The 21,370-nt window shown below is 40.3% G+C and overlaps 1 protein-coding gene and 1 long non-coding RNA gene across 2 annotated transcripts in view; one reads left to right on the forward strand and one right to left on the reverse strand.

Annotated features, from left to right (window-relative positions):
* The window catches only part of PAWR (pro-apoptotic WT1 regulator), a 61,403-nt gene extending 43,471 nt beyond the window's left edge, over nt 1-17,932 (forward strand). The window contains exons 3-6 of the mRNA XM_081211276.1: nt 968-1,002; nt 8,421-8,568; nt 11,041-11,145; nt 16,533-17,932. Coding sequence (XP_081067402.1) covers nt 968-1,002; nt 8,421-8,568; nt 11,041-11,145; nt 16,533-16,619 — 375 coding nt within the window. The 3' untranslated portion in view covers nt 16,620-17,932. The remainder of the gene's footprint in view (nt 1-967; nt 1,003-8,420; nt 8,569-11,040; nt 11,146-16,532) is intronic.
* LOC308596351 overlaps nt 1-21,370 on the reverse strand; it is a 30,827-nt gene that overhangs the window by 3,406 nt on the left and 6,051 nt on the right. The window contains exon 2 of the long non-coding RNA XR_014012481.1: nt 11,634-11,784. This is a non-coding gene — a long non-coding RNA (uncharacterized lncRNA). The remainder of the gene's footprint in view (nt 1-11,633; nt 11,785-21,370) is intronic.

Below are 21,370 nucleotides of genomic sequence, written 5' to 3' on the forward strand. Positions count from 1 at the left end.
GCATGGTGGTCTGTGTTATTGAATACATGTCTTCCCCCCCCCAAAAAAAAATGGTTTTGCAGTTTGTGAAATGAGATCAGACCTAAGACTTCTATTCTTCTTTTAGGGCCAAAGTCATGGTCCTGTTGTTTAAGTTTGAGTCGGCTGAAATGCATTGTGCCATTACAATGAGAATTATACATTAATTCTAGCCTTCACCACAATGTCTTTTTTCTAGTCCCTAATTCTGTGTGCTCTCCTTTTCTCTGGTGGTGAACATGCTAGTTCTGTGAAGGTTGCTACTAGAATATCCCTCCCCCCTCCCCCCACTGCCACGGGCTGCTTACAGATCTTTTTAAAGTGCTTTTTAGTGTTTAACTATAATTGTGTTCTTTTACCTTTTATGCATTTATTCTTACTCTCACCCCCGCACATTTGTAGTGTTCATAACCTTCCTTTTTTCAGTTCAAAAGAAAGGTGGGATATAAATTATAAAAGATATACCAACTTAACTCACTGCTGGCTTTTAAAACCCAGAAGCCATTTCTCATTAAGGAACCACTTGGAAGCTTCTGTTCTGAAACACAGTTTCAATTTGGTTAAAGCCAAAGCTAAGCTCAAGGTGAAGGCATAGCTGCATCTTGAATTTAAATGTGATGGTGCTTTATCATTTGTCACTGGGCACATTTGCATGCAATGCTAAGCCATAAAGTGTGTTTTGTTAAGCCATAATATACATGAGCTGTGTGCTTGTGTGTGCAGTCTGTCCTTGCCTTGCATGAGTGCTTTTATACATAATTACTAGTCCTACTAAACTCACTGATCAGCGAATAGTATTTCTGAGCACACCAGAAATGCTTGTATAACTTTGGGTTTGACTGTCCTGTATTTTGATTTGATTTGCCCATTATTATGAACAAGTAATGCTTTAAATCAGCCATTTTGTATATTAAATTTGACTCTAATTGGTTTGTTTTTGTTTTCATAGGACACCTCTAGGACAATTTCAAACAGATACAAAAGGTAAGGGACTTACCAGTATATTTTAAAGTCAAATATTGATTGATTGTGTTTATTTACCGTATTTTTCGCACCATAGGGCGCACCTAGTTTTTAGACGGGGAAATCAATTAAAAAATGGATCCCGCTGGCCGCTTTGGCTTCCTCTTTAGCCCCGTGCACAAGCCTGCATTCGCTCCATAGGACGCACACACATTTCCCCTCAATTTTTGGAGGGGGAAAACTGCATCCAATGGAGCGAAAAATACGGTATATGTCACCTTACCACAGTGAGCTGTGCCCAAAACAACTTACATTGAACACACACTTACCAAAATACAAAGCATTTGGGTGGAGAAGAGAAGTCTACTTACTAAACATATAAATAAATCCAAACAGGGAGAAAAAATATGCAATTTAACAAACATTGAATAAATTCAGTATTACAAAAGAAAGTGCCCACACTTAAATACCTAAGTACAGTGCAAAACGAAAATCAACTGCTGATGGAGGTCTTATTGCTTCTGAACTTACTGGAGAACCAGGGAATTAGCTAAGAGTTGAAAGATGGGTTTGGGAAAATGCATACCCTCCAACATCCTGCTAATCAACATTGAGCTCTTCTGGGAGCTATGTAACGAAAAACCAAGCATCTTTTGGTTTGGCGCAAGGCAGCTGACTCACAGCAGAGCTCCAGAACAAAAAATGGGACATTCCAGATCCAGTCAGAAGACAGGGTGGCTTGTGTATTTTGGGGATATCCTGCTCAATTTGGGATGGTTGAACAGTATGAAAATGTGTATGGGTCTATGTTGTGAACCTTATCTCCCCCAAAGCCTAAACTGTGCCTCAATAAATCTGCTAGAGGTGTCAGCTAGGCTTAAAAAAGAATGTAACAGGCAGCATTTATTGTTACAGTTGTTTCGCGATCGGCATTTTTAAATGACTTGACAGATAGCAGGCTTTTCATCCGTTGCCAGAGGAGTTGGTTTTATCTGTCGTAGCAACAGACTTCTGCAGCGTGAATCTTCGTACATCTTGTCAGTTACATTTGTTACAGAAAGTTGCAGGTGTCGTGGCTATGTAACACTTCATTTTCTCTTTCAGCATCTAGAGAGCTTAAGGACCAAACTACATATTGTGTGGCCCTTCCATCTTCTTCTGGTGTTGTTTTCACTTAACAGCAGCCACAGGGAATGTGGGAATTATATTGAAGTGCTGGGGGAGGGCATATTTTTTAACTCACTTCTCCATCAGCCCTGTTCTCGGTCTAAAGTCTTCCTCACATCCCCACCCATGTCAGAAAAGTTGTCATTTATTTCCTTTGCAGCTTCAGGTGGCAAATTTAGTTTTGTTAACAGATCCAGGGTAGAAGGGATTAAACACAACTCCCAGTACCTCTGTATCCCTCCCCTCCCCGCATGCTGGTGCTTTTTTAAAAAGTGAAAACCAGTGCAGAGAAAAGCACTCAATAAAATGCTGTGTCTGTAAAAGAAAAAAAAGGAAAATTTTCTGTGTCACAGTCTGTTTTGGGGGTTAACCCTTACATAAATGCAGATAGTATTTATAATATAATGCTTCCCCCTAGTTAAAGTACATCTTCATTGTACTTTGGTTTTAGCATTAATTTTTGGAGTGGTCATATATCATCAGTATAATAGAATGTTCATTTGTTTCTCTTTTTATTTTATTATTTATTTTTTAAAATTTATACACCATTTGATTGGTAAAGTGGTTTACAAAAAGCATGTTTGTTAAAAGTATGTTCATAATACAGGGTGATAGTAAATGGAAACTCTATACTTCATTATGAATCACCCTGTATTACTACTACTACTATTAATAACATTTTTTTAAATCATAGTACGTGCACAATGGCCTAGTTTCCCCACCACATAGCAGTTTACCTGTCACCAAGCACCCTCCATGTATATAGGTTCCTCCTAGATGGTTCTGTCTCCCAGGAGCTGATTAGAAATCTCTCCCAGTTCTCATCTTTCACCTCCATCTTCCTGGTTGAATGTAAGGTACCAGTCAAACCTTTTCTCTGCATGTATGTGTTGGACAGTCATGTCCTGAGTGTCAAAACTCTGGCTGGATACCCATATGTCCAGACCTGATTGGAGGCTTTGCTTCCCACATAAGCACCCTTAGCCTCCCTGTTTAGGTTTAAGAAGTGGAATAAATCCTTGTGAAAATTTGTAATTACCGAATGTGAGGGGTGATTCTTACTCCTCACTTGTGAGACTCCGCTTTAATATTGTTTAGCTTAGCTTACACAGAGAGCAAACTGCTTCTTTATGCTACCAATCTGCCTCCCCACAATCCCTTATATCTCCATACCAGGTCTCAGTAAAGCTTTTTAATTTGGATGCTGAGGTTTGATTGTGCAGCTTTGAACAATCCAAAGACTTTCCCCCTGTGTGCCAAGCTGCTGTTTAATACTACACACTTAGATCAAGAGGGGGTGGGGGAAACAGTCTGAACTTGCACCATGGTTGCTGGTAATTGCCCACTCCTAGGTATCCTTCAGTTCTTGGAATTCCTCTTGGTCAAGAATTACAGTAAATTGAGAGGTGGTAGAGGACATAAGTTTGAATGCCTTGATCTCAAGGCAACTGACCAATTTCCACAGTCAAAATGGCAGGCAATGAATGCCCTGCATAAAGTATACCATCATTATATCTCATCCCTGAGATCTTGGCTGTATGTGAAAAATAGAGGTATTTGAGCATACGTACATAGGAAAGGCCAAAGGAGAAACTTGATAGGGAAAGGCCAAAGGAGAAAGTATGGTACCTATCAGGGTTTAAAATAACTGAAGGATTTACCATGGATCAGACAGGATTGGCTGGCTCAATTTACAGTAAGTCAGATTAGAATTTCTTGGTATGCATGTTCTTTCTCTGCTTGTTAACTTTTTTCTAGGAATAAATGTAATAATTTCATTCTTATTTAAATAACTATATAGCCTTGAATTTTAATGATGCCAATTCCAAACAGAAAAAATCCAAACAGAAAAATCATTATTTGAGTCCACAAAGCAAGTGTGTGGACAGAAAAACTAAATCGGTTTTTCCAAAACTAAAATATTAGCTAAATATGGTTAGCCAAAACCATAAGTGTCCTTTCTGCCTCCCAGTGACTAAAACTGGAATTTTGTCTGCAATACACTTTCATTCCTGTATGTCCAGGACAGATTGCAGGTAAAAAAGAACTGCTGACTTCACTTGTCCTGCATTGATGTCCTGCTGAGTGTATTGCAGCCTCTTACTCAGTAGGATCAGGTTATCTGACCTGCCAATAAAATTCCATGCAGACCTATACTCTGGCCTGGTGCCACAGTCTGAACAGCTTGTCTCTCAATACAAATTAAACTGCTACAGACCTCCTGCAAGAAGCCCTGGCTGATCACATTGAACCTGCAGCCTGCTTCCCAGCTGCCAGCCACAGCATGCTAGTTTTTCCTTTAGTGAATCCTTTCTCATAGACATGATGGTTTGAATTCTGAGATCCCATGACTGAAACTCAACTCATGGAATGCTCCTACAAAAAGCTTATCTATATGCAGGTATCTAACCAGGCCACTAGTGCAGATGAACCCCAGCCTGATGCTAATAAGTTGGTAAATTTATAGCTAATAAATGGATTACCCTTGTTTATGTTCTAATCAGAAATTGGAAATATACATTTTAAAAATTCCTTAAATGGTTTAAGGGATCTCTGGATTGTTCTATTGACTACATATTACCTACATGTCCAACTCTTGAAGTTTTATATAGCTTTTGTATAAAGGTTTTTACCATTATCTTTCAAATCATAGATCAGTCACTAACAGCAGATCCAGTCTTGTCCTTGCTTTCAATAGAAAGCAATAGAAATCCCATAATATCTCATAAGACAGTGGTCTTTCTATTATTAGCAACAGGAAGAATGTCAGTGGCCAGCCAGTGGCCATTGGTTGCCTCATACCCCTTAATAAATGCAGGGTCCTGGGTCTTGATGCAGGGAGGAAGCCTACCCAAGTTATTGGGGAAGATCTAGCCTGTGTCTTGAGAATGCACAGATCCAGTCTTGTAGTAGTAGTCTTCTAGTAGTCGTAGTAGTAGTATCAAGTTACCAGTCCTAGTTTTCAGCTTTGCAAGTTTGTATTGAATTTACTGTTTATTTTGTCTGTATACTCCTAACTTTCCTACTAGGCTAGCAGTAGCGTACATACAACTGAAGTGTTCCTTTCAATAATTAGCTGAAGCACAAAGTGTTGCACTTTTTCCTTTCTTGTTGCAATGCTGGCAGGTTGTTATCTAATGTCAGGACCTCTTGAGCTTTGCCTTGTCCATTTTGTGTGTGTGAAAGTTGAACATGTTTGCTTTTTCTTGACCAAATAAAGAAATTTTATAGGGAGAGTCAACCAGAGTTTACCTTTGTGATTTGCTGTTTGTGTGTGTGTATTGCACACACAGGCAAGGATTCTTTCCTTAAACAATAAAAAATGGAAAGGTCCCTTTAAAATACTCTTCCCCTCTCACTTGAATCTAATCTATTTACCACCCGTTCTACAATGTACTAATGGTGAATAGAATGTCCCAATTTTCTGAGGAATGTTGGAGGGTATACAAGGAGAAAGAGCAAGCTACACTGTGTGTTTGAATACTTCGGCTGTGTGAAGTACACACTGTATAACAGTTCTTGGATTCTCTTCCACAGTATGAATGACACAAGTTTTAGGGGTTAAAATTACAAACATTATGTTTGTGTTGCAACATGCGCATCCTGTTTTTAGATAGATTTTTTAAAAAGTCATGCTAGATCAAGCAGTGCCAAATATGGTAATAGAATTAAACTACAAAATTCCTTACAATTGTGTCATCATGGCTTGAAAGAATCTTTTATACTGCACTCCCTGGATTGTTACATCCATGGAACCAAGTTTATTGTGCCAAGTTAACTAATTGTCCCTAGATTTCCTTTCAGTGTAAAATAGTTTTCTGTTTAATACACACATGTGATTTCAGGTAAAAAATACCAAGCACCCTACTCACATACCTGAAGGTCATGTAAGACTCCCCACCTGACCTGCAAAAAACACATGGTGTGTGTTTGATTAATAATAATAATTTTATTATTTATACCCTGCCCATCTGACTGGGTTCCCCCACTCTGATTAATTGTGCAGTCTACCAGTTCTTGTTAAAAAGTCCTGGGAAGTCCAGCATTAATCTTTTAACTGGACATGTTGTTCAGTGGTGCACCAACTACCTGGTGGTTTACTACCCAGTGATGATGGGCAGAGGGAGGCAGAAATGGTCATCTGTAGCCCAGCGGACATCCACCTTCAAAATACCTGGTGGAAATGTGCTTCCTGAAACGACAAATCTGAATTTTAGAACCTGAGGAACATGACATGCACAACTTTAGTGAATGTTTGTTCAGATTAATTTCCACTGACTACAAATTGGGAATACTGAAATTTATGTAGCCTAGCCCTGATTCTATTGAGTTTTAGGAATGCAAGCATTTCCTACTGTAGGAGAGAAAATGTTGAGCTTTAAGAGACCAAGATGTACTACAAATGCAGCATAAATTAAATATATTTCATGGTTTTTATATCCCCCCCAAAAAAACTTTCAAAATTACTGATCCAATAAGCTCATTGCTCAAATCAGTTTTGCAGCAATTGATTAAATAATATAGTATTGCATTACTTATGTGATTCTTCCTTTTCCAATGATCCATTTGAGAATATAAAACAGGCCTACTTTTTATATTTAAAAATCTGTCTTCTTTTTCTTTCTTTTATTACCTGCCCTTCACCAGTAGGTCCTGGGCATGGTTAAAACAATTTTAAGTTCAGAGATTAAAATCAATTAAAAGCAAAGGAACACAGGAATAAGGTGGGTCCTCCGTTGTAGGTCAGCCATACTTTGTAAAATGTTTGTATTTATAGCTAAATGCAGAGAAACATTTGTTCTGTCCAACCCCTAAGTTTGTCTGCGCACGTGTGAGTTTGAATGAAAGAGAGAGAGAGTAGCTTCTGCATAGTGACGTTAATGAGAGCTGCTAGGTCATTGGTCTGAAAGGTGCTTTGTGTCAGTCTACACAAACTCAATGGAATGATAGGTACTGGCAGAAACACAGTTTTCTGTGCTTCACCCATTTCCATTTTTGGCTAATAAGCTAAGACCTGGCAACAGTAAAAGAGGGAAGAGATAGGAACAAATTGTACACTCATGTAGTACCAAAAAATTGCTCTGTAATTTGTTGCTCTTATAAATGCAATTAGTGATTATGAACCATGTCATGAGCATGCATCTGCTCAGTGGGCTGTTGCACATTAGGGTCTTGCCATACAGTGTAGCTGCCATTTGGAGAGACTTGCAAGTAGCCTGTGTCTGGTGAATGTCATGAGAGGTGAATCTTAGGTAGGCAAGTTTCAAAGTATGGTAGAAAATGCCTGCAAAAACAGAAGGACATTTCTAATCATTTTAGTGAGCAAGAGAAGCCTAAGTTGTGTGGAGTTTACGAGATTTTGGTACAGTGGCATAACTAAGAGTAAGTAGGAGTAAACTCTGAGAAAGTTGATCTCCCATTATACACTTCTATTTTATACAGGACTATTTTATTGATAAATGTTAGACAAAAGAATGAGTGAAACAATATTATAATCTTATAAGGTTTATTTTTATGGCTGTATTTAACTAAACTGTGCTAAAAACAAGTCCCGCTAGCACAATGGGATTCACCCCACATGCCCCCCCCCAAATCCGTTTGGGAAGGCCAGGAGAACCCTCAGAACTTGATAAGAGGGACCAAAGTTCAGCATAATAGGACATGTTTTCCATGTGGAAGGTTCAATTTCTGATATGTCTAGTTAAAAAGGATCCAGTAGCAGGTAATGGGTGAGAAAGCCTCTGCCTGAGACCCTGGAAAGTTGCTTAAAGTCAGAGCAGACAATTCTGAACTTGATGGACAAACAGTCTGACTTGGTCTAAGGCATCTTCTACATTTCTGCTTTTTTATTTGGAATTTCTTCATTATCTATACTTGCAACTGTTTCAGAAAGAGTTACCATTTTTCTTTCCTCATTAGATTGTGTGTGCTTTGCCAGGAACTTCTCTTGCAATAGCTTCTGTGAATTACTTCACTGGCAAAGAAGGATAGCCTTAACAAATAAGCAGAGCAAGACTGCAGTTTTGTTCACACATACCGGAGAAGTAGCCCCATGAAATTCAGTGGTATTTCTGAGTAGTTCACGTATAGGATTAAAGCTGTAAGACATGATTTCTGATACATGTGCAGTTTTATATGTGTTTCGCAGCAATAACAAGCTCACTACAGAAATAAAAAATTATGTTTTATAAATTGTTGTCGATATTAAACACTACTGACCATTATTGTGGTCATGGACCAAATATGTTTACAAGTTGTTGTTTTTTTCACAGCACAACAAACACACCAGATGATGTTTCTAGTAGATATTCACGAGCAGCAGACAGAACAGGATATAACAGATATAGCAGGGATGCAAATTCTTCTGGAAACATTTTACCAAATAATTCTTTGGAAAAGAAGGTTGAAGATCTCGAAAAGGTAAATGTGTAATCAGTGAGTGGGTGTGGGCAGGGAGTTCTGTAAAGCAAGTCACCAACACTGCGAAGACCTTGCTGCGGTTGCCACCAAATAGAAGCTACTTCAGAAAGTAGAAACACCTAGATATTGACGTCCAACTAAGATCTTAACAATTGTGTAGGTTCATATTGAAGCAGATACCGTATTTTTCGCACCATAGGGCGCACCGGACCATAGGGCGCACCTAGTTTTGGGAGGCGGAAAACAAGAAAAATTATTCTGAACCCCAGAAGCCAGAACAGCAAGAGGGATCTGGCTTCTGGGATACCGTGTGGCTGTTCTGGCTTCTGGGGTAACCCCGCCAAGCCTCTTCAGGGCAGCGGGATGAAGGCTCCCCCTGCCCAAAGAGGCTGTGCAGGGCTAAAGCAGAAGCCAGGACAGACGCGTCACTGAAGGGGCACTGTGCCTTCTCTCTCTCTGTGCAGCGCCCCTCCTTCACAGGAAAGGTGCTGCGCAGAGAGGGAGAAGGCACAGCACCCTTCAGCGAAGCTGGAGAAGGAACAGAAGGAGACCCTTCTGTTCCTCCTCCGGCTTCGCATGGCAGGCGCGTCGTTCAAGGGGTGCTGCGCCTTCTCTCTCTCTCTCTGCGCAGCGCCTCTCCTTCACAGGAGAGGCGCTGCGCAGAGAGGGAGAAGGCGCAGCGCCCTTCAGCGAAGCTGGAGAAGGAACAGAAGGAGACCCTTCTGTTCCTCCTTCGGCTTCCAGGACAGGCGCGTCGCTGCAATGCGGGAGGAGGAGCCGAAGGAGTCCCTTCCGTTCCTCCTCCGGCTTCGCATGACAGGTGAGTCGCTCAAGGGGCGCTGCGCCTTCTCTCTCTCTCTCTGCGCAGCGCCTCTCCTTCACAGGAGAGGCGCTGTGCAGAGAGGAAGAGGGCGCAGCGCCCCTTCAGCGAAGCTGGCGAAGGAACAGAAGGAGACCCTTCTGTTCCTCCTTCGGCTTCCAGGACAGGCGCGTCGCTGCGAAGCGGGAGGAGGAACAGGAGAAGACCCTTCTGTTCCTCCTCCGGCTTCGCATGACAGGCGCGTTGCTCAAGGGGCGCTGCGCCTTCTCTCTCTCTCTCTCTCTCTCTCTCTCTCTCTCTCTCTGCGCAGCGCCTCTGATTCACAGGAGAGGCGCTGCACAGAGAGGGAGAAGGTGCAGCGCCCTTCAGCGAAGCGGGAGGAGGAACAGAAGGAGACCCTTCTGTTCCTCCTTCGGCTTCCAGGACAGGTGCGTCGATGCGATGCGGGAGGAGGAACAGAAGGAGTCCCTTCTGTTCCTCCTCGGGCTTCGCTTGATAGGCGCGTTGCTCAAGGGGCGCTGCGCCTTCTCTCTCTCTCTCTGCGCAGCGCCTCTCCTTCACAGGAGAGGCGCTGCGCAGAGAGGGAAAAGGCGCAGCACCCTTCAGCGAAGCTGAACAGAAGGAGACCCTTCTGTTCCTCCTCCAGCTTCCAGGACAGGCGTGTCGCCGTGAAGCCAAGGAGCCTGCATTCGCTCCATAGGACGCACACACATTTCCCCTTCATTTTTGGAGGGGAAAAAGTGCGTCCTATAGAGCGAAAAATACGGTAATTTCCTTCAAAATCAGCACTTTGAATCTGGGCCAGTTGAATTTTCTAAGCAGTCTTTCCAGGGACCTTTATGTATCATACATTGCAAGAATCAAACCTGATTATTATAAAGGCATATATTATGTATGAATAAAACTGGCCAGTTCACGTGATATTTAGTGCATCTGACACCAGTATGGTTGAGCTTAGTGAACTGACTATTTGTCTCAGATTTTAAAGAACTTGTATATTCTTTCCCAATAAAGTATTTTTGAAAACAAAATGGATAAAAATCAAATGACCCCTTTTCCAAAAAATGAAATTGGATTTTTAAAATTTCAGAATATTGACTATGATCCTCTGTCTCAAACACGCACACTGCATAATTTTCTACGTAAAACAATTAATCAAGGGGATTATTTATTTTTTAAGAAGGGGCATAAATATGTCACGAGACATGTATTTATTGTTGTGCAAATTATGACTATATAGACTCTTAATGAAATTGCATTCACAATTTTTCCTGTAAACAAATGTAATTTACATAGTGCAAAAGATGTGACCAGCGGTTATTAATTATATTCCATATATAATATAAAGGCCTTATGAGGCTACAAACAGCTGTGCATTAATTGCATGCTTTTGCAGGAAGTAATGAAATGGAAAGTTAGAAACTTGATTGAAATTAATTATTTTCATCATCTTGATTTAAATCAGCCCACTCTGGATAATAGAAGTAAAGCCTGTGATATGTATCTATTGGTGTGTTATTACATGCAGCATATTTTGGGTCTAGAGCTGAACTCCTAAATTCCATTGAATCTTAAACTTGATTACATTTACTTTGTATGTCTATTCTTTGCATTGTTCTTAAAATAAATATTATCTATTTTATTTTTTGAAGGAGCTAGCAAAGGAGAGACAAGAAAACATCAGGCTTCTGAGGATAACACAAGACAAAGAGGAGTTAATTGGGAAACTGAAGGAGGAAATTGATTTATTAAACAGGGTAAGTGCTTGTTTGCTGTGGAATACAGTCATACCTTGGTTTACGAACTTAATCCATTCCAGAAGTCTATTCTTAAACCAAAGCATTCTTAAACCAAGACGTGCTTTCCCATAGCAGCAGGGGACTCAATTACAAATGGAACACACTCAACAGGAAGCAGAACATATTCTGCTTCCAAGGCAAAGTTCACAAACCAAAACACCTACTTCTGGGTTTGCAGCGTTCTTAATCCAAGTTGTTCCTAAACTAAGCTGTTCTGAAACCAAGGTACCACTGAATGAGAAATTCCCCAGAATTTTGGGGACAGTGCACACATCTTCCAGTCTGTGACTTACTCCTGTAAGTAATACCACTTTCTGGTTATTGGTTTATTTTTACATTTTTATTCTGTCCTTCCTCCTGAGCTCAGGTGGTGCATTTTGTGTCCCGCATTATGTGGCTCTCATTTTTGTCAACCAGACAGTTCCCAGCGAGTCTCTCTGAGTTACCTGGCATCTTTTCATCCCCAAACTGCTTGTTCCTATTGATGGTTTATACTTCTCTATTCAGGTGACCTTCCTGCTGGTTTCAGGTGAAGGGCTTCTTGCTGATGTACAGTAATCTTGCAATTTACCAGGGGGTACTTTCTGCGGATTGCACCTAAAGCAAAATTGCACAGTGTCAAAACACATCGCCATAGTCTTTCTTCCTGACACCTGCCCCTCCTCCATCCCTTTTTAAATTTTGCTTGTTTATTTATTTAGCCAAGTGCATAAAGCTTAATGCACACAACTTAAAAGTGTGTAAGTTGCAGGCTTACTATATTGTAAAAAGAGGCAATCTGTCAAGAACATTCTCAACACAAACCAAAGTTCCTTTTCTCAAGAAAGTCGCCCCTCTCCAAAAAAAAGCACCAGTATGTGCAAACTCCAGTTTGAGCCAAAGGAAGCCAGCACTGAGCTGAGCAACGCTATGTTTTTATTCCCCAGGGCAGCTCTGGGGTAGAAAGAGATGGTAGGGGGCAGCTCTCTCTCTCTCTCTCTCTCTCTCTCTCTCTCTCTCTCTCTCTCTCTCTCTCTGTGTGTGTGTGTGTGTGTGTGTGTGTGTGTGTGTGCTGGCTGTTCCTGCTTCCCTGCTAAGTGTGTGTATATACTCCATGGATTTTCAAGTGTATGTGTTCGCATGCAAGACATGTTACACATGCACACTGGCAGGCATCCCTTGCAGGAGTGACCAACCCTCAGTGTAGCCCTTGGGCTAAAAAGATAAGCTACCCCATCCTAATTGGTTGAGAACCATAGCACTAGTTGACGGACACTTTGTCATTTGACTCTGGAATGTGTATGGTGCTCTTGTTCCCTTGAACAATAAACATTTAATTCTTAAATTAGGTATGTAATTTTGAAAAGGAATCTTAATTAAATAGGAAATAAATACCATATATGACTGACTCCTTCCTTTTGACTTGCCTTGAGTATTTAAGTTGCAGACAGTTGTTGTGGTTGGACCATATCCAAGTAGCTCATTCTTTAAGTCATTTTTGGAATGTTATTTCTGCTGCATAAACATTCCACAAAGTAAGCGTATGTATGTGTGTGAGAAAGTATTTTATATATACACACACACTATTATGTCCTTACGTGAGCTTCTTGTGTGCTGTATCTGTGCCACCTGTCTGGATATTAAGTGTTTGATTATGGATTTCCTGCATCAGGATTTGACAAAATGGCTTAAAAGCCCTGCTGCAGTTCTCTTGATACAAATTAGCCAAGACAAAAGCAAACCTGAGTCAATTGTAATGAAAAGCTAGTTGCTTTCCTTTTCTTCCTAATACATATGACTTCTGAAATGGATTTTTTTAAAAAAACAACCCATAGTGGATGCTTTAACCCAGGAATGAGAAACATGTGGCCCTCCAATTGTAGTTGGACGCCATCCCTCTTCATCCTTGACCACTGGGTATTTTGGCTGGGGCTGATGGGAATTGGCGCCTAACAACATCTGGAAGGCCACATGTTCTCGACCCCAGATGAAGTTAGCTGCTGACCTCAAAGTGCTGTCCTGACATGACTGCTTTGTTTTTGAAATTTGATTTCACGTCATTCTTTACTTGCTTTCAATTAGCTTTTGCTCATTTCTTATGGGCCACTAACCTTTAAATCTCACTTCTCCCCACCTTTTCCTCTCTTGAGATACTGGAAGTTATCCAGATGCCCATTGTATGGATGGAAGGTAGAAATGTGCACAGCTGATTTTTTTTAGGGTACTGCTACAGTTGATGCTACAGGGGCATGCAGCTGTAGTGGGTAGAGTTATTTTATTTTATTTTATTTTATTTTATTAAATTTTATACACCACTTGAGTGTAAAAAAGAAGAAGCTTCAAAGCAGTTTACAAAAATGATGTGAACATTTCTAAGAACTCTCCAGCTGAATGCCCAGTTCCATATGTTCCAACAATTTACAGGAGAAAACAGGAACATGCTTATAACAACCATATTCTCATACCAAGGTAAAGGTAAAGGGACCCCTGACAATTAAGTCCAGTCGTGAACAACTCTGGGGTTGCGGTGCTCATCTCACTTTACAGGCCGAGGGAGCCGGCATTTGTCCGCTTCTGCAGACAGTTTTTCTGGGTCATGTGGCCACTAAGCTGCTTCTGGCGAAACCAGGGCAGCGCACAGAAATGCCGTTTACCTTCCCTCCTGAGTGATACCTATTTATCTACTTGCACTGCGTGCCAAACTGCTAGGTTGGCAGGAGCTGGGACCGAACAATAGGAGCTCACCCCATTGTGGGGATTCGAACTGCCAACCTTTCGATTGGGAAGCCCAAGTGTCACAGTGGTTTAACCCACAGCGCCACCCACATCCCACTCATACCAAACCCACTATTTTATCTGATGTGCCCATTCACTCTTCAACAGCCTTGTTGAGGTGCTTGTTTTAAATTTGTTCTTTAAAGAACCCAGCCAGATAGGTGGGGTAAAAATAATACACACACACACACAATCAACATCACCGGGGGGGGGCAAGGTCTCCTGTCCTTGCCTATGGGGCACCTGCCAATTCACCACCACATTTTGGGGCATGTCTGCAAAGGTGAAACCTGTTGAATGGGCACCACCTGTTCTGAGCTTTAATCCAGATTGTACAGCGAGTGTTCATTTGGCAGGCTTCTTCCCTGCAGACATGCCCACAGCTTGGGAGTGGGTAGGGTATACAACAGTATGGGCAGGGCCACCATGTGGCATGATAATTGCATGGCAAGAAGAACACTTCAATTTAGGCTATGAGTGTGGCACAATCTTGTTTGTACCACACTCATGGCCTAATAAGCTTCACCAGCATGTGGAATGATAGCCTTCATACACCATGACACCTTGATGTTCATGTGTGGTTATGTGCATGTGCATTAGAGGCAAGATTCAACCACCTCCCCAGACCCACTCAGATTACGTTTCTACATATTTGTTCTTATTACTTATTAGATTTTTCTTCTGCCCTTCCTCTTAAAGAAGCCCAGCACTACAAACATTGAAACGAGAACAATTCAAGAGTTAAAAACATTATAAATAAATAAAATTCAAAGCTGCCAGGATACAATAAACCAATAAAATACAGGGTAAAACTTAGATAGGAAAAACATCAATAAAAACAACCAGTTAAAACCAATTACAGCATATTTATTTGTCAGTGTATAACCTAAAGGCCTGTATAAATAAATATGTCTTTGCCAGATGGCAGAAGATCATCTTTGGCAGGGGGCAGAACCCTGAACAATGACAATTCTAGCAACTCTCATTAACACAATTTTAGCAGGCCATTCCTAAAATGCAAACATAGGGGCAAGGATTTACCTGGGGCAAGTTTCAGACAATAAGGTGTTTCCTGGAAAATTAGGTATAGTAGTGTATAAGTAACAGTTGGAGCAGATGTCACTTAATGCAGAAATCTCCTTTGTATTGCTGGCAAAGAACACAAGGTTTTCTAGGCTTTTATTTCATCTCTTCTCCAGTGCCTTAAGGATCCCCCACCCTTCCTGGCTTGCGCAACAATTCTCAATTTTACCCTTTATCTGCTTTCTCATCGTTTCATATATATGGCACTTGGCAAAATGCTCGAAGCATTTTTAAGTTTCCATCCTCGGGCCCAGCAGCTAATTTGGAAATAATGTTTGGACTACTGGTAATAATGTACAGTAGTTAAAATATAGTTATAACTATTCTGGCACAGAAAAAAAATTCCCATGTCTAGAAGTATGGACTCAGTAACACAACAGCATTGTACGCACAACCATTTGCTGCTGGTGTCCAGTTACCCCAGACACAAAAACCTCAAAGAGAGAGTATGCACCATTCCACAGTGCTGCTGGTGGTAATCTCGTCGTTTCTCACCCATGGTGTGATAACCATTAAGAGTGCCATTCCACTTAGCAGGAATCTTGCTCCTAGCCAAATTCAAATTGTGCCTCAAACTCAAAAAAGACATTGTGCACCACTGCCTTCATGTCAGCTTTCAAACTTCTTGCACTAATAGTACATTGGATCTCACCCATGGTGTTTGGTCATGTGCAGGGAATCTAGGACATTGCATGTCACAGAAAGTACTCCTTAATCAAACATTACTTGATCTGTAATAAACCCAGTCTTTAATGAGAAAAATACTGGGCATAAGTGGACATCGTGAGGAGGGAAATAGATGCTTTGCAATTGTGCAGACATGGGGGGGTTAACTAGGGCAAGATGTAGGAGGGCGTTGACCCTTTCTCTACTAGAAACCTGCATCAGTTTGGGCCTCTGGTGTGTCTGCGTCAGGTTGTAGTCTGAAGATGAACAGCAGGTATGCGGGTCCTGATTCGGACTGCAGCGGGAGTCCCAATTTGGAACAGACATTGGCATCACATGACTGAGGTCCCATCTGGTTTGGCTTTGAAATTTGTCGTGGTTTCAGGCATAAAAGTAACAGAAGCAGTACACTAACCATTTTTAATGTGTGAAGATTTTTCCATTACAAAAGAGCAGTTCAGTAAGTAACATTGGTCACACATTTCAAGCACAGCCATCCATTTATGCATTCTCTCTTAAGAGAGCTCAATTTTTTCCAGTGTATATAACACAAAACATTTTACTAATCTTGCAAATTTTGATTTACTTCCGCATTTTCAGATTACATTGTACATGCTTATAGCAAAATCTATTTATGTGGTAATGGGATATTTACTTTACTCAATGTAAATTTAAAAGCTGTTAATGCCCATATATATTAAACTTGCTTTGTTTGTGTTTAGCAAACAGCTTTTGTCGTCTGCCATTTTGCTCTTATATAGTAATGTGATATAATCCAGGCCATTAAGGAAATGACTTGATGAATTAATAACTGTACCCCTTGCTATGTTTCCTTCTCAAAGGACCTAGATGATATAGAAGATGAAAACGAGCAATTAAAGCAGGAAAATAAGACACTCTTAAAAGTTGTTGGACAGCTGACAAGGTAGAAGTTGAAAGACTCAACAAGGAATGAAATACGAAAACTACTGATTGAATGTTTCAAGATCAAGGCTACAATATGTCTTTGCTGCAATGTGTCAGAACAACTGTCTTTCTATTTATTATTATTGAGGGGAGTAGAATGAATGTTTTGCATAATACTCTTCCTTCAATGAAATAGATTCAGATTTTGTGAGTACTTCTACACTCACTCCCTTGCATTTCCCAAGTTAATTAATCCAAACACAGACATCTCAAATGTCATGTTCTTGATTGTTCTGTATGTCTTTATTTTGAATGTGTATTATCCAGCTTTTAAGAGCATTTGATTGCCAAGATTGAATTTTGGTCTATACAAACATCACTTTTTTGTCTTTTCCACTCTAAATGAGTGGAAGTAATTGGAGTAAACTTTGTTTACACAGATTCAAAATATATATTTTGCTACTTGTAAAGTGTGGGTGCCTTACTACAGTACTGATGTGAAACATTTTACAGCTGTGTTACTTATTCTACAAAGAATCCTGTATTTTGTGATTTTATTTTGTACTATATCTGAAATACTGACAATGGTATATAGTATCTCCCATCCCCTGTATAGCTGCTTTGTGACAAAAAAAAAATGTTTTATAAATCATCAATCACCAATCGTTATCAACACTAGTAGTCTTTAGGAAAATGTCTGTGTCGTGTATTATAGGTTAATCACAATGCTTGCGTGTCGACAGGAAAAATTATTCTTTTATACAAGGGGAAATCCACTCTTTCCAGTTAACAAACGCTATGGCCTGGTTCAGATACAATGATCATGGTCCATTAAACCATAGTATTGAACTGAGAACAATGAGTCTTCATTTCATATCCTGGTTTGCAGTCAGAGATTCAGTGGGAAACTGGTTTAAGACACCTCCCCCCCCCCAAGCATTGCATCACAGTGCATGAGGGAACGAAATGTGGGAGAGTGCAGGACAACGTTTGTTCTCAGTCCAATAAGCCATGGTTTATTGGATTGAAACTGTTACGGCTGAATCTCACCTCTATGAGAGTGGTATGCTATGGTTTACATCAATTATTTCTATCTTGCAAAATTTAATAAAGGATAGTGGATCATTTTGTAAGTTTTATGAGCATTGGTATTAAATGGATTATCAGGATTATCTGTGATTCATAATGGTTTTTGAAGCTGTGATAAAATTTGTTAATATAGTACAAAAGGGAAGTTCATTATTTTTGGGCCCTCTAAAAGTATTATAGAAAAACATCTGGAATAACACTAATATTTGTTAAAATAAAGTATGTTGCATGCTCTGTTACACACTAACATCCGTTGTCTGCATCAATATTTTATGTTACGAACAATGAAATACCACTTATAAACCACTGGTGCCAGATCTTATCTTGGGAGTGCACCGTTCCCTTTTGGTTTAAATATAAATGCTGTTAGTCCTGAGAACAATCTGGCCTTGAGAATAGTCCAGAGTAAAGCCCCTCCCAAACCCAAAGCCTTTTCTGATGTGAAGTGAAGTGGAGCTCTGTGCCCTATATGAAGAAAGGCATTGCAAGTACTGCTTAGCAGTGTATGCTACGGATGGAACTGGTGTTCCTGTGGTGCTGCAGCCTCTATAATGTCAATTTGCAATAATACGCCACAAGGCTTTGGGAAGAAGTTTTCATGGCATGTTAGTAGTGCAGTGGTTCTCAAATGTTGTGCCATTGGGAGAGGCAAAGGGAGCAACTTGAAATATTAAGCTACATATTGGATGCTTCGACTGTTCTAACCGCTACTCTGCACTCCTTATAGCAGATAATTCACCCCTGTGGCTGTATTTGGGAAATAACATTGTCCCAAGTTGGGGGTAGTAGGAACGCATCAGGATTTTGTGATACAGACTGTGCTGCTCAGTGTGGACAATGTCTCAGAAACCATGTTACCAAGAAACAATGTCCTATCCCTGAACTGTGATGGATGGGGTAAACAAACAAAAAAGTGGGCATGACTCTTGAGGCAATCTCTGTTAGGCTGCCCTAACAGTGCCTTTCCATTTGAGAGGTGATGAAATACACATTTGTGAGTGCAAGTGAACCATGCCTTGAACTTTAATCCAAAACAAAAGCCCTATGCCTCACTTACAAAAGTTTTAAGAAACTGTTAGAAAATGAGGCATGTAAACTTAAATTACATGCATATATTTAATGTAAAATAACATTTGCATGGAAGAATGGGGTTGCATTTGGTTCTCTGGGATGGTTGTTGAGGCTGCAACTGTAATCCCATTTACCTGGGAGTAAATCGCATTGCACTCACTTCTGAGTAGGCATATGCAGGGTTGCCCTGTGAATTTAGCAATTGTTGTCATGTTGACTTCAGTTAACACAGTGTTCCTCATTGCTCAAAGCACAAACCATTAAAACAAGCCATGAAAATGTCCTGTGTAGATCTGCATAAATGGGTGGTGTTATTCAACAGCTTATACGTTCTCACTCTTCAACCTGGACTAGAGGACCAAGCCTTGAGTGCACATATGCTATAGAAAGGAGCCTCAAGATGTCTAGGGTTTCCAGCCATATCCTTAAGGGGTCGTCCTTTGTTTCAAAAATCATGGTGGTCAAAACTGTTAATTTCTCCAACAGATTGTTGGCTCGCAAAAAGAACAATATACCTGACTTCCTCTCCTCTCCACCTTTACTTCTGCTCCAAAAAATATGACATGCATTAATTACCTACTATATAGCTGGCAGTTCTAAATGTTTTGAGTTGCAAGATGGAGAGGAATTGCAGGCAAGAGCAGTGTTGTCTTATCTGCTTTAATTTTGGACTACCTGGTGTGCTGTGACTCATTGACAGTTTCATTAGATAAGAATCTATATATGAAGCCTCAGATGATTTTATTGTAACTGCTTCAAGATACCTTTAGCATGGTTGATATAGTGAGACAAAAGCATGCTGCAGTAAGTATAAGGGAAAGAGTATAGACCCAAATTTGAGTCTCAAGACTACAAATCCCATCATCCCTAGCTAGCAGGACCAATGGTCAGGGATGAAGGGAATTGTAGTCCCCAAACATCAGGAGACCCAAGTTTGGGAAACTCTGGTCTCATTCCAGTTAACGGGGAAAATTATATGATCATATAACTTTTATTTTTTTCCAAGGAGGCAGATGGGATGCATTTTTTATAAAGTGTTGGATTTTAGTCCGTGGTATCAGATTCTCTGTATTCTTATAGAACTTCTCATTTTTATAACTTTCAGAGGGATTGATCAGGGGACAGAGATGGGTAAGGTTCATTCACTTTTGGCATCTAAACCTGATGTGTTATCATCCAGCAGATAGCAACACTTCTCAATCTAGCATGACCTAGGTTGGCTCCAGCCGTATAGTACAGTATTCCACTTCCTGTTAGCTGCAAGGCTGAAGATTTCCAGAATCCCTTCAATGAGATCAGGATTCAATGTTTGTGAAAGAGAACACACAAAGAGATGAAGTAATGGAATACGTGCCCATTCTCAATTCCCTCCAGGACCCTTTTCTAATGTCAAAACTGTTGGCCTTGTGCCTGAGATGTTACTAATGTTTCCATGGCTGTGATAGTGAGAGGGGTAGGACTTACCAGCAGAAGCATGTTATGCATAGTAAAGCTTGCAGAATCAAAGAGAAACTGAATAAGTACATTGCCGAATTACACAAATGACTACCAAACTTCTCTTAAAAATGTCCACATCTGTTAATCCCAGCCACCTTTATTGTTGTATACATATCATATGCAAACCAGTTGTGTTTGCAGAAATTGCTCACCACACCACATAGCAGCGCATGTAGAGCAATGCAAGGATTTCTTACTTCAATTGAAACAGTTGTCAATTGGTCTGTTGCTTATATTCTGTTCTAGTTTTGGATGTTGTTTGTTACTAGTACTCTGCAATAGCTGTTGCTAAAAATGATCTTTAGATGAAGCCCAGAGTTATAAAATTTATTAAGGGTTGTTTTAAAAAAAAAGTCACTGAACCATCACTTAGCAATAAAGGAATATATATGCACACTTACTCTCTTTTAGTTATAGTTAATAATTGTTTTGTGTTGAGAGATTTATTGAATGCTTAGTAAGGTGTGTGCATGCTTTTTTTGTTTATCTGGAAACAGAATTGTTGTTTTTTTAACTGAAGAGAGCCAGGAATCAAAGTATCCTATTGGGTCCCTCATTTTTTTGATCCAGTTACATTTAACCAGGTATCCATGATTAAGTCAAGGTGGGCTTTCTTTATCCCTGCCAGCCAGCAACCCCCCTCACAAAAAGTGTTAGACCCGGGACTAAATAATAATTGTGAGATTGAGAAACTGATGTGTGTTTTCCATTATTGCAAATGTAATCCCATGACAGCAATCCATTCTATTGAATATCTTTTTAATTTTTCAAGTTAACTTTAGAGGCCCCTGAGTGCACAACCCAAAACATTCCAAGGACCACTTTTGCATTTTCATTAACTCAGATCTGCACTACTATATTTAACCATGAAAAAGCATGCAATTTCTTCCCTATTTCTCTGTTCTCCCACCACATTTGTGAATCCCTCCTCCTGATAAAAAAAAACTACAGTAGAGGCAAAAGGATCTCTCTTTTTTAGTCTACCGTATTTTGCTCTAGCTCTGTGTTCTCTCCCCTCTCCTTCCACCCCACCCTCACCAATTTCTGCTGCTGCTTGCTGAACTCCATCGTTTAACTCTCAGGACAATTCACACACCAAGTGATTCCTGGGCAAAGG

The sequence above is a fragment of the Podarcis bocagei genome, assembly GCF_964188305.1.
Source record: "Podarcis bocagei genome assembly, chromosome: 10".
In the NCBI taxonomy this organism is placed as follows: Eukaryota; Metazoa; Chordata; class Lepidosauria; order Squamata; family Lacertidae; genus Podarcis; species Podarcis bocagei.